This window comes from Hipposideros armiger, unplaced genomic scaffold (genome assembly GCF_001890085.2).
Source record: "Hipposideros armiger isolate ML-2016 unplaced genomic scaffold, ASM189008v1 scaffold_230, whole genome shotgun sequence".
Taxonomy (NCBI): domain Eukaryota; kingdom Metazoa; phylum Chordata; class Mammalia; order Chiroptera; family Hipposideridae; genus Hipposideros; species Hipposideros armiger.
In genome coordinates this window covers 1,650,336-1,663,396 of record NW_017731580.1, presented here as the reverse complement: position 1 = coordinate 1,663,396, position 13,061 = coordinate 1,650,336, and the positions used below count along the sequence as shown (strand labels likewise).

General features: G+C 43.4%; 1 protein-coding gene across 2 annotated transcripts in view; it reads right to left on the bottom strand.

The window, feature by feature from the left end:
• Window positions 1–13,061, bottom strand: part of CAV1 (caveolin 1) — a 38,383-nt gene that overhangs the window by 24,043 nt on the left and 1,279 nt on the right. For both annotated transcript variants that reach the window (XM_019654764.1, XM_019654765.1), the window contains exon 2: window positions 12,562–12,726. In XM_019654764.1, the coding sequence (XP_019510309.1) occupies window positions 12,562–12,726 (165 nt within the window). The remainder of the gene's footprint in view (window positions 1–12,561; window positions 12,727–13,061) is intronic.

Here is a 13,061-nt window from a genome sequence, read left to right as displayed (position 1 = left end):
CAAGGGCTGCAACCTACGCTGTCACGGGCGACTCGGGACAGCCCAGCTCCAGGTTGAGCTGTTGTTCAGCATCTTAGCTGTAGAGGGCAGTGTCACTGGCCCTCATATGTGGGATCCGAACCGGGGTCCTTTGGCATCCCAAGCCAGTTCTTAACCATCGCGCCACTCGGCCGGCGCCCACATCACCCTTTTTTGATGGTTACTTCCTAATCCGACCTGTTCTTTAGTGAGTAATGGTGCTGATTTCCTATACTTAGCTTGCTAATAGGGAAACTATTGGGAGTCAAATTGAAAAATCTTACTGTTATGCATATTACAGTAAATCCACGTCCTATCACAGAAGATGAGAGAAAGAAACACATCTGGAAAAGGAGCTAACAGTCGCTTCACTTGGCACAGACATCAAGAATGAAATGAATGACGTCTGACCCCTTCGAGGCACTTAAATATTTTGCCTGTTTTTTGTTTTTTGGTTCTGAGAAGAGATCTGAGATCTATGAGAGACCACCTCTGAGGTACAAAGAAACTTTTATGTTGTTGGAATGGTGAATTAATGGTCACCACCTCCCAGCTAGTAAAATCACAGAGCTCTGTGTACTTAACATTTAGAAGTAGTAAAGCCAAAAAGAAGAGGCTCTGGTTCTCAAAGCTGTTGTCTCCGTTATGTGGAAGGTTTTGGATTTTTCTTCAGGGCGTCTCCTGACCTAGTCATTCCTCTGATGCTTGCCATTGTGTAGGGGCACATGGGGTTCCGACAAAGAGTCCTTTTACGTATTTCTTGGCAGGGGGCTTCTCATGTGGCCTGAGAGCCATCCCTCTGTCTTCACACCTCTGGGGGCGCTGCCCAGCAGCACCATGGCATCTCTTGGCATGCTGGGAATCTGCTCGCCTGCCTTGGCCCCAAGACACTTAGGAGATGAGCCTTATCCTCCAGGCCCAGGGTGCCTTAGGCTGCTTCCCGGAAGGCTCAGGACACACGTGTTGGTGTCCTCCTCAAACTATAGGTTAAAACAAAAATCCTAATAAATATATACACGTATTAGAACATGCTTTCTCTTTACCTTAGGAAATAGAGTGGATATTTTTGGAATTCTTTTTAAATTATTTCCATTTTTTTCTTACAAGATTTTAAATGTGGCTTTTATAGAGAAAAGGGGCAAAGGGAGACAGGCAATAATGAATCCTACTGTCTTGGTGCTCACAGGAGACCTTCAGTTACTTAAAAAAGAATCTCAAATTCTTTTTGGCAGATTCAATATGGCATCCATTTTCTGACGGCAAACTCAGTGTGGGACTCTGAGGTGGTCACTGGGCAGCTTTGAGAAACGAGGGTGTGCAGTGGGAAGAGAGGCACGGGGAAAGAGAAGCCAGTGTGCTTAGAAGGTTGTGATACATGCTAGAATAGAAATAAAAACAAAATATGGTGGAGGCTGAGAGATGACCAGTTCTGACGAGGGCGGTCAGGGAAGGCTGACAGAGGCCGGGTGTGTAAGGTGAGCTGGGTGAGGGGCTGCAGCTCTGTCCGTGAGGATCTCATGCAGTAGGCTCATGGCATGCTCCTTACCGGCTGTGGAGTAAATGCTCCCTAAACACTTATCGAATGGCCTCTCTGGGGAACATCTTATATGAGAATGACTCTCAGTCTTACCTTTATAACTAGGGCAGTAGAGAGGCTTACCCAGAAAAGATGGTTATTAACCATTTTAGAGACACTATTTCTCTCCCTGCTAACAAGCCAGATGCTCAGGAACAAGCAAGGGAGAACTGCTGACCTGACCAAATGATTGGTGCTGCAATCCAGTGAATGCAATCCGTTTCCTCGATATATTGTGGTATGCCCATTTCCAGCTAGGTATTATTACTGCTAATAATATGGGAAAGGCCAACAGCGAGCCATGATTCACGGGACATTTTAATTGTTCTTCAGGGAGATAAATGGTGCCTTGTAAAATGCACTGTTAACTCTGTTCCTTACTTCTGGCGTTTGGTTTTGAGGCAAGCACGGAATTACTAGGGAGGAAGTCTCAGAGAAACTCCTTTCAGGATTGAATAGGCATTTCTCCCACTAGCATAAGATTAAGGTTTTTTCTCAGTTGTTTCCTGTTTTAACAGCACATTGCTGTAATAGCACCAAAGTCTGTAGAAATCCAACAGGCAAACTTCCATGAAGAGAGCCTTCCATGAAGCTGTCGATGTACAGTGCCTGTCAGGACCTGCGTTATCCTCTGACACCCGCCCCTCCCGTGTGTCCAGGCAGGATCAGCTCCACCCCAGTTGCTGTGGCCAACCTGGGCAATAGGGGTGCTCTAAAGAGTCAGGCGATTCCACACAAGCCAGAGCTGCAGCTGGTCTGGTGCTGAGAGCTGCTCCACCTGTAATCACTGACACCACGCCCCACCTTGTGCCCCACTTTTGGTCCTTGAGATTTGACTCTCCCTGACTTGTTGGGACCTCATCCAGCGTGCTCACTTCCCCAGGTCTGGGGTTTTCCCTTTGAATTTAGTTGGTCTTCCCCCCTCCCCCAACACCCTGCCAGGATCTAGAGTCTGACTTATAGCTGCAGGCCTGTCACTCCCCACACAGACAACTCCTGGAATTCCCCTTGCCAAGTGCCGCCCACCCGCAAGAACACAGGCATTTTTTTTCGGCACCATGGAGACACCATTGTCTGCTTGGATCAGAGAGGCACTGGAGCACAGTCAGAAGAACCAGGACCCTGGGGTCTCACCGTCTGAGTTCAAACTCTGACTACCACCTCCTGTGTAATTCTGAGCAAATGTCTCAGCCTGAGTTTCCTTATCTGCAGAATGAATGTGATTGTGGATAATCATAGTAGCACCCTCCTCAAAGGGCCATGGAGGAGTCAGTAACCTGTGCCACCGAGCTGCCCATGGGAAGTGCTGGAGGAAGCTGCCCACCCCTGCTTTGTTCCCGTTGGCACATTCAGCACCCCTTGGTTTGGCCCAGGGCACTGAGATCAGGCCTTTCTATTAGTGCAGGCTATGTCTCATCAGGTCACTCCCTGGCCTAAAATCGGCTGTGCGAGTCACTGGGGCCTATAAGGGGACAAATGACTCGGCTGGGCATGAAAGACCCTGCAGATCTGGCTCCTGCTTGGGTGCCTTGCTCTGGCCATGCTGACCCGCCACTGCTGCTTAGAACACGCCAGGTGCCCTCAGGTTTCTGGGCCTCTGCTGCTGGTTCCGTCTGCTGGGATCCCTTTACTGCCTGTAGTGCCTGGTGAACATGTGTGGCTGAGGAGACTGCTGAGAATTTTCTGCTTTGTGCCCAAATGTGGCCCATCCTGTAGTTACACGCCTTCACTCACATTTGTTTACATGTGTGCTTCCCAATAAACTCTAAAACCCTTGGGGGCAGGAACAGTGAGTTACTACTCAGTCAGTGCCTGAGCCTGATGGTAGCATCAGACATGGCAGCGCCGTGTGGCGCAATGGCTGTGGGATCCTGGAGCTGGCACGTGCAAAGCCCAGTGCAGCACAGAAAGGCGGCAGGCCAAGGAGGAGGGCATTGTGTTCTCCTCTTTATCTTTGCTTCTTTTCCTCCCAATCTCCTACTTTCTCGCTTCTTGGGTCCAGAAATCAGCATATTTTCCAGTGAATAGTTGTAAATGAGAAAATGAAATTGTGTTTGATACTTGCAACATACACTAGATGCAACCTCTAGATGAAATTTATCTTTTTCTATAGAATCTATCAATGTCCATTGGTATACTATCCTTGTTAGGCTCAGGGAAGGTTTATATATTGAATGCACCATTAAAAAATGTTACTTTTAGGGCCGGCTGAGTGGCACGATGGTTAAGAGCTGGTTTGGGATGCCAGAGGGCCCGGTTCGGATCCCACATATGAAGGCCAGTGACACTGCCCTCCACAGCTAAGATGCTGAACAACAGCTCAACCTGGAGCTGGGCTACTGTGAGTCGCCGGTGACGGCATAGGCTGCAGCCCTTACTGCAGTGGGTTGCCATGGGCTACTGTGTGTAGCCAGCAGCCAGCGTGAGCAGCCCGCAGCCTCCGTGAGCAGCCATCCAGTAGCCAGCAACTGATATGCCTCGCCTGGGAAGAGTGCAATGACGGTGCCAACTTGGGCCATGAAGCAACGTCCTCCACAACTAGACTGAAGAACAAAACGACAGCAACTTGTCTGTTCCCCTTCCCCCAATTCCCCAGCGCTGTTCCCATCCCCCCATTCCCCAATAAAAATAATCTTAAAAAAAAAGTTACTTTTAAATTGCCACGAGATTAAGCACATACATTCCGCACCTAAATGTGTTATGCCTGGTTCTTAATTACCTGAACAACCCATGTTGGCTAAGGGGAAGCTTGGTTGTGTCTTCAGGATATGTATTTCCCCTGCCATGAAATAATGGTCAACAAGAGACAGATTCTCAAGTTTTGATAAAGAAAACAAGATGGATTTTATATCTGAAACATCAGCGTGGTTCCCATGACAGGCAGGAAATATGTACTTTGTGCACGTGTAAATCTGTTGTACCAAGTAATTCCCTTGGTACGTGCATAGTACATGGGTCATGCAGATTTCCTTTAAGACAAAATTAAAAACACTTCCCCCGCCCGAAACAATGGTTCCTGTGAAAGCATGCCATTTTTTTGTTTCCTGAACTAATAGACAAATAGTTTAAACTATTTTAAACACTTTAATCTTTGATTGAGTAGTTGACAAAATATGTGATGAAAAGATGTGAGTTTTATTAACCCTGTGTTGCCAGGAAAGAAAGTAAGTGCTGAGTGAGAGTAGATTGACACTTAAGAGCTCCTCTCCTTCAAGTTATAATGGGGTTTGATGGCTGCGATGAGGGGCAGGAGAGAGACGTCCCTGGAGAGCGGAGATGAAAGAAAAACAGGACATGTTTGGAATGTGGAAATTTTGATCATTCGGCTAAAAACTATGCATTCCCAGTACAGGAACCCATGGCAGGTCACTGCTAATCCATTTGTGACCATGTAATCTTTCTTCCAAAGTGGGGCACTTCTAAGCATGAACGGGAACACTATTAATAGTTACTTAGGGATGGCCAATATTCACTGGTCTGTCTGGGACAACCTAGGACACATGAGCACCCACTCCTGGGTCACCATGAAGCTCTAAGCTTGCACTTGGCTATGAGGCAAAGTGGCCAGAATGATAGAAGACCATGAGCAGGTTGATTTGGGAACCCTCTATGGCGTTTCCAAACTCCCTCACGTGGTTTAAATTGACCTGACCCTCAAGTATCCTGGTGGGAAGAACATCTAGAACATCTAGAACTCAAAGCGTGACTCATCTGTTATCTCAGGGTGGAACCACCGAGGGTGTTTATCTCTAAGCTAACTTGGGTACAATTACTTCTGAGCATGACTTCACAAATGTAATCATCAAGGGAGCTTTGAAAAACACAGATCCTTAGGGCCTATCCCTAGATATGCTAATTTAGTACATGTGTAATGGGCCCAGGCGTCTGTATTTTAAAAATACCTCTGGTAATTCCGATGCCCAGCCCACTGCGAAAACCCTCTGGATTTGTAGAGAGGCTATGATGTTTTAAAAGGGCTGAAAATTTCAAATTTTCAATAGGAAGATTAGAAATTGAGCACCAATATGGAAAGAGAGAATATTAGAGAACTAAAATATTGTCCATAATTTAATTACAATTTTTCATAGGAACAAAATAGGGCAAATTGTTTTAAAAAATGTGTTTCTCATTTTGCCCAGCCTCATTTACGGGCTCAGTAACAATGAAAGGCAGTACAGATGCAGCATTTTGTGAACTAAGCCCTGAAGGTTATAGGGTTTAAACAGACAGTAGACTTTGGTAAAGGAATTTCGACAAAAGTTTTCGAAGGAGCCTGCATGAAGAGAGGAAGGAGATAGCCACGCACTCCGTGTGGACAGGGCTCCTATCTTGTTCCTCATTGTAGCCCAGGGCACATAAGAGTAGATTTATAATAATAATTCTTGGAAAGGTGAATAGCTGGGTCGCCAGGGGGTGGGGGGAGGGTGCTATTATATGAGGCTAACTCTCATTCTTTTCCTTATAGTTAGAGAAATTGAAGCATAGAGGCATCAAATAACTTGCCCAAAATATTCTTAAGGCTGGGGTTCTTAGCTTTTATTATCCAAGCGAGTTTGCGCCCTGTTTGTAGGTCAGAGTCTCAGGGACTACTGAGGAAGAGAAAGCTACTGCCCTGACACCCCTCACGCCTCTTCCGTGGTGGCCAGTGCCACACAAACGGGACTAGATGCCTTCTAGTTGAAAGAGACCATGACAACATTAGGTCCTTATGTGGAAATGAAAGCTGGTCTGACTATGTGTATGCCTTTTTCTGACTGTTAAATAAAAAAATCTTTTGTGCCTGCATATTTAAGAATCATTACATTCAAGTTTAGAGACACAAGTTAAAAAGTTGAAAAAATATCTCTTCTTATCTTGGCACAATATTCTTTCCATGCCTCCAGGCACCCATGTTAGGCATACTAGGGGCTCAGAGCTTCTTTTTTAAGAACTTCTTTTAAAAGAAGTGTAGTATGCAAATCTTTTTCTCCAGGGCCTTTGTTTGTGTGTGTGTATAGATATAGATATAGATATAGATATAGATAGATATAGATATATATGGTTCAGAGTGTGGGAGAAGGAAGAATGTTTCTTGCCATAAACCATCTTTGTATGAAAATAGCAGCTCTGCCCTTTCCCCACTACAAACCCAGCCAGTTGAATCATGAAAGGGCCCAGACCCCACAGATCAATGCGCTTCTAAGGACCAGCTCTCTTATCAGCATTTTGTCATAAAGAACTTATGTTACAACTAGGTCAAACTAAAAAGCAGTTTCACTTGGAATATGAAAGTGTCTGTTATTTTATGGAGGATGGATGCATACGCAGGTGGGTTTTGAAACCACTGGCCTCTCCAGGTGCTGCTCACTGTTGCAGCTGTTCTTATTTTAAGCCCCTGTAGAAAGTAGTCAGCACTGCTGTTAATTGGAAGAATTACCCACATCAGAGACTTTTTCACAATTCAAGGATATTTGGTGTATCTTGTCTTAAATTTTAATAAATAATATGATATGCAGTATTATTCAGTTGGAACCACAGTTAAGCTAATTCTTCAAAGTTTTTTTACCACAATTAGAAGGTGGAGAAGATAAAAAGATTTTCTTTCAATAAGCATTTAACGTATATCATTTTTGGCTGCACTTAAAAGTGTGTCCGATGCTTCAGAATGAATAATATCCCCCTTTTTACTATCGTTCTTTCTCAGTAATATGGGAAGAATTTCCCACCAAAGATAACCATTATGCTTATTTACAAGCTGGGGATTCTGAATTCCATGAATGATCTTATGTGTGGCAGAATATTAATCACCATCTTGTGAAGCTACCTCCTAAGCAAACAAACAAACAAACAAAAAAACAAACAAACCTGATACCAGTCCCAACAGAAGAGAGCATTACCATGATGCTAAGTGCTTTGAGACAATCCAATCTTTTAAATTTCATGCTTTGATCATAGGTTACCAAATAAACATAAATTGAAAATTACTATTGTATTGATATTAATCATCAATTGCTCTAGAATGCATTCCATTTGAAAGGGATCACAGAATCCGTTATTTTGAAACCCAAACAGATCTGATTACTATGTGCACGCCTTTTCTTGACTGCTGAGAAAAACTTCGTGTATATTTAAGAATCATTACATTCAAGCTTTAAAAAAGTTATTATGCATATTTTTATTTTCCAATAAATATCTCCTCTCAGATGTCTTTGTCTCAGAGCTAACCTCAGAACCATCTCAACTCATTTCTCTCCTCATGACAATAGTCTGCAAGAATCACGTCACCTTGTCTCTTCTTCCCTTGTGATACATTTCAGAATATCTGTTTTGGACAGTAACCATGTGAGGGTAGCTTGGTATAACCATTATGTTCCCTTCTAATTCTAAAATTCTGTCATTTTGAGCTTATATGATTTTATCCCCAATGCTGATATACTGTATACTGTTCTCATTTCATGTCTGGACCACCCCGCAATACGTTGTAACTGTTCTCTGCTCATCCAGACTGGTTGTGGTTTATTACATCCTGTACCTTAACCAGCCATCTTCCAAAATGCCCACCTTCATCATGCCATCCTCATGCTGAAGTCTTCCTGGCTTTTTACTGCTGACATGATAAAGTTCAAACTTGTCATAAGTACTGGATTCGGGACTCTGCCATCTGACCACGATGAGTCTTTTCATCTGTAGGACCTACCACTCAGCCACATGAACTCTAATTCCAATCAAAACAGGCTACTAAACCTTTCAGACTCAGGCCCTGAATGAGACATTCCCATTGCCATGCTTTCGTCATATAGAATGGTTTCTGTGTTTTTCTCAGCTATTTGCATTCCATCTGTCTTTTACAACCCAACTCAGATTGCATCTCCTTCATGCTCCTTTGCATTAAACTTTAATGCTTTCTCCTTCTCCCACCTCTTCATGGTAGGGTCTCCCTAACACTGACTGTATTTTGCCATGTATAACATGCACTTTTTTGCCTATATTTATGAGGGAAGACTGAGGATGCACATTATACATGGGTAGTACTAATTCTGTATCTATTAATTCTTTTATTTACACTTATGAGTTAAAAATGTAACTCTAGAAATCAATAACAATATCCTTATGCAAAATAATACCCTGGGATATGATAATTGGTTTTGTTGAACTTGGGATGAATTTGTAATGACGCTTGGCCTTCTGTGATGCGTAAATATCGTAACTTTGTTACAGTGCATAAAATTCCTTGTACCTTGTATCTGTCCCTGTGTCTTGTAATTATTTGTTACATAAAATTGCTTGTACCATAATATGTTAAAAAATAAATGCTAAAATTCCTTTATAATACCAGAAAAACTACCTAAATGTAAACAAATAAAAATTTGAATTAAAAAATTAAAGTGAATGATTTTTTTCCCTGAAAGTTTGGGCGAAAAACGTGGTTGTGCATTATATATGGCAAAATACAGTAATGTCAATACCATTGACTTAAAAAAATAGAGGAAAAATTGACAAATATATAATTGTATAAAGTGTACAATGTGATCATTTGATATATATCTACATTGTAGAATGTCTACCAAGATCAAGATAATTAATATGCTTTACTTTTTAAAATCCTTTTTATTACGCAATGCTTACTTTTGATTTATTATGGTATATATTTGGTCTATTTCCAAAATGACTATGAGAGGGCTTACAATAGAGACTACAGACAACAGCATACTAGTTGAAAAAGAAAGTGAAAATTCAAAACCTTATGTGGGAGAGAATAAATAACACAGGTAATGAAACTTAAAATCTAGTTATATGTTTCCTGGCAGTCATATCTCCCCAAAAAAACCATTAGTTACCATTTGGCAATGACTTGCTTTTGTGATATTGTATGTGTGTAGTTTTAAAACTTTTTATCTGTATGTATCTTGTCTCATTAACTCTAATCTTTGTGATTGCTAGGACTTATTTTAGGAATTACCCTTTGTAGTATGTAGCACAGTGTTTAGTTTAGCGTATGATAAGACTTTAATAAATGAATTGATTGATGGCTAATGTGATATCAGGATCATACATTTGAAGCTGTTTTACTGATCTAGAAATTCCAAATAAGTACATAATAAACATATGAATGAAAATGTGAACATAAGAAGATGACAGAAATCTTGGAGGGAGAATGAAGTATCTGAAGTTGTGATCACTTTAATTAGAGGAAATTTTAAAAAGCATTCATAGCTTACTATTTTGGGATAAATATCTCATAATGTGGTGCAGCAAACATTTATTAAGTTAAGAAACCAATTTAATGGAACAAATGGTATAAACTAATTCATGTCTCTATCACCAGAGGAATAGGTGATGATACTCCACCTTCTTGAAATATAAATTCATGAAACACCTAGCTCCTGGGGTTTTTTTCCTTCCCTAAACAGCTGTTTTATGAGACTGAGAGGATATTATGCAGACACGCTATTCAGGGTTTAATGTCTTCTCCAACTTGGGTTATTTTTCTAACTTTGGTACAGGAACCTTTTCAAATGCAGGGAACACTCTAGACTGGTGCTGTGCAATAGCGATTTCCGTGATGACAGAAAAGTTCTATGTCTGTGTTGTCTAATAAAGAAGCCACCAGCCTCTTGCTGAGAACTCCAAATGTGGCCAGTGTGACTGAGGAACTGAATTTTAGATTTTATTTAACGTAAATTACTTGAAATTTAAATTTAAATAGTCACAGTGGCTAATGACTACAGAAGCAGACAGAGCCACTTTATCGAGCTGCTGGCCTTTAGAACAGGACTTGCCCTACCTAGAGCAGGACTTGCCTAAAGCTACCTGATTCGGTACCTTTAATGGTAGATTCTTTATTATCACATGCAGTTTTAAGCTACAATGCATTAACAGGGAAGCTCTGGATGTCTTTAGGTCATCAGGATAAAATTTATTATTTTCTGTCGTGGTAACACGGAGAGGTACATCCTTGTTTCTGTCATTATGCTCATGCTTGGACTCAAATTTAAAAATTCTAAGCTAAGGGTCTCCATAGGGCGTGAACTCCCTTTCCAGCCTCCTGGCAGAGGGCACTCTTTGGGCTCTCCGCAGGGCATCCTGAGTCCTCTTTAGGCGGGGCCTCTGAGTAAGCAAGCCTACCAAATTCTTCTCAAGGTGTTTTTTTCTGACTGTCTTGTTTTGTTCATATTTCTGTGAGCAGGTGGGCGGGGTCTGCTCTCTCCAGGCCAGCAGGAGCATGCTCTAACACTTCCTCTGAATTTCTTTAATATGAGGATCTTCACACTTGCTCTTTGAAATGCTATTTGGTAAACTGCTGTTTCCTCTGAGCCTGTTATGCCTTTTTTCCATCTGCGTTGAAGTCTCTTTTCCCAGCGGGCCTTTCTTCCTCAGCTTAGTCATGCTGTGTGTGGAGACCCACAGCCACACTGCTGGCCTCTCTGACTCACTGAGCTTTGCTTGCTCCAGGAACCTCATTCGCCCTGCCATGGGACAACAGGGAGGTTCCGTGGAGCCAGCCCTTTCTGAAATCTACCACTTTTCTTGGCATCTCTCCTTGTGTCCAAAGCCACATGAGAAGGGGGCGGAAAAGCAAAAATGCCCTTACCCCTTTTAAGGTAATGTTTTCAGTAAATAGTTTTTAGCAATTCTAACTTTCCGTTTATAAGCTACTTTTGTTATTGCTGCTGCTTTTAAATGTTCCATAATCTGGCTAGTAGAAAAACCTGCTAAGGTTCCAGCTTCCATTTTTCCTCCACCCAAGAGCCAAGAGAGTCAACTCGGACAGTTACATTTTCCTTCCAGCTACAGATGAAATCGTTCCACTTTTTGAAATGTATTATTCATAAATGTGAACGGTCTCTGCCCTGTAACTCCTTCCCTCCGCAGATAGGAGGCCTGGTGGGTGGGAATTGCTCACGTTCCCCATTGGCTACCCTGGGATTGTACAGAACTGGGTCTTTGCATTCGACCTTCCAGCCTAGGACTTCCCTTGGCCCTCCTGGCTTCGCAGAGCAAGCCCTCTGCCAAGGATGGCTCGGGCCCACGACTTCACAGCCCAGATGGATTCAGACAGTAAATTCCTCTGACTTGATTTGCTGAAAGGGTCAAAGTTGAATAGCATAGCGAAATACAAAACTGACCCCCAAGTCAGATCTAAGTTCGGCCCATAACCTGTTCAATTAGCCTGTTTTAAATCTCACCAAACACAGCCTGAAAGTATAAAAAGGAACTACAACCTGAATGTCCCATTAGCTCAGGGAAGGCTGAGTCAGGTAGTCACTAAAGAAGCAACTTTCCACACCTACCTAGAGGTGACTATGGAAGAAACCAAGAGGTGTGCATTACTTTTGATTTTGTAAATTTGCTTAGTGGTGCACAAGTGCCATCTCTTTCCAGTTAAAATACCATAGATATAGATGTCGATATAGATATATAAGTATATATGTATATGCATTTGTGTCATCTGTCTTTAGTTGGAAGCATTTCTACACATTTTATTGTTTTTAAGAAATCACTGCAGGTTACTTAATTTTAGCTGAGGGAACTTGCCCACTTGTGTTCTGGCTTTCACCTTTGGCACAAGACCTTGCAAAATGACCTTGCTGCTTTAATTCTATGTGCAGTGGGCGCACTCTTCACTGGCCTTTCAACCTGGGAATAGAGAGAGGGTGACCTGTAGAGTAACCGTCTCACCCTTCCAAGGAGTGCAGGTCTGTCTGTTGCTGAGACCAGGGGCTCATTTGCAAGGAGAAGAGTGCAGTTGTGTGACTGCCTACAAAACTCAAGTTAGCTAAATTCCAGCTGAACTACCCAGAAGGAGGGGGGAGGGGAGATGAGCTATTTCTGACGACCACGGGAGCTCCCCACATCCCGCCCAGAAAACGGCGTGTGTGTGGCAAAGGTAGAGAAGGAAGCACAGGCTGCTTGCCGAGGACAGCTGTTCGGGCCCTGGCAGCGTCCCCTCGGGGGACATCCCTTCCTCGCTGGCCGCCTCACCTTACCTTGACCACGTCGTCGTTGAGATGCTTGGGGTCGCGGTTGACCAGGTCAATCTCCTTGGTGTGCGCGTCGTACAGCTGCTTCTCGTTCATTTCGTCTGCCATGGTCTTGTTGTTGGGCTTGTAGATATTGCCCTGTTCCCGGATGGGAACGGTGTAGAGATGTCCCTGTAGAGGGCGGACGGCCAGGAGAGGGAGAGTGGCACCGGCAGTGGAAAGAAATTTTCAAAAAGGAAAACAAGCGATCAGAAGTCAGCCAGGCGGCGGAACAAACCCCGAGGCTCAAAATCGAACTAAACACTTCTGCAGAAGTGGCTCCGCGCGCAGTCAACTCCTTGGCGCCGCAAGCTTTTTAAGAGGATCGGGGAGAGGACACCACACCCCTTCGTACCAGGCGGAGAGCGCCTGCCTCCCCCGCCCGCCGCCAGGGGTCAGGGCAAACCCCGCGGCGCAGTCCACCCCGGCCCCAGCCTAGCGCACTCACGCCCTGACCTGGCAGCTGG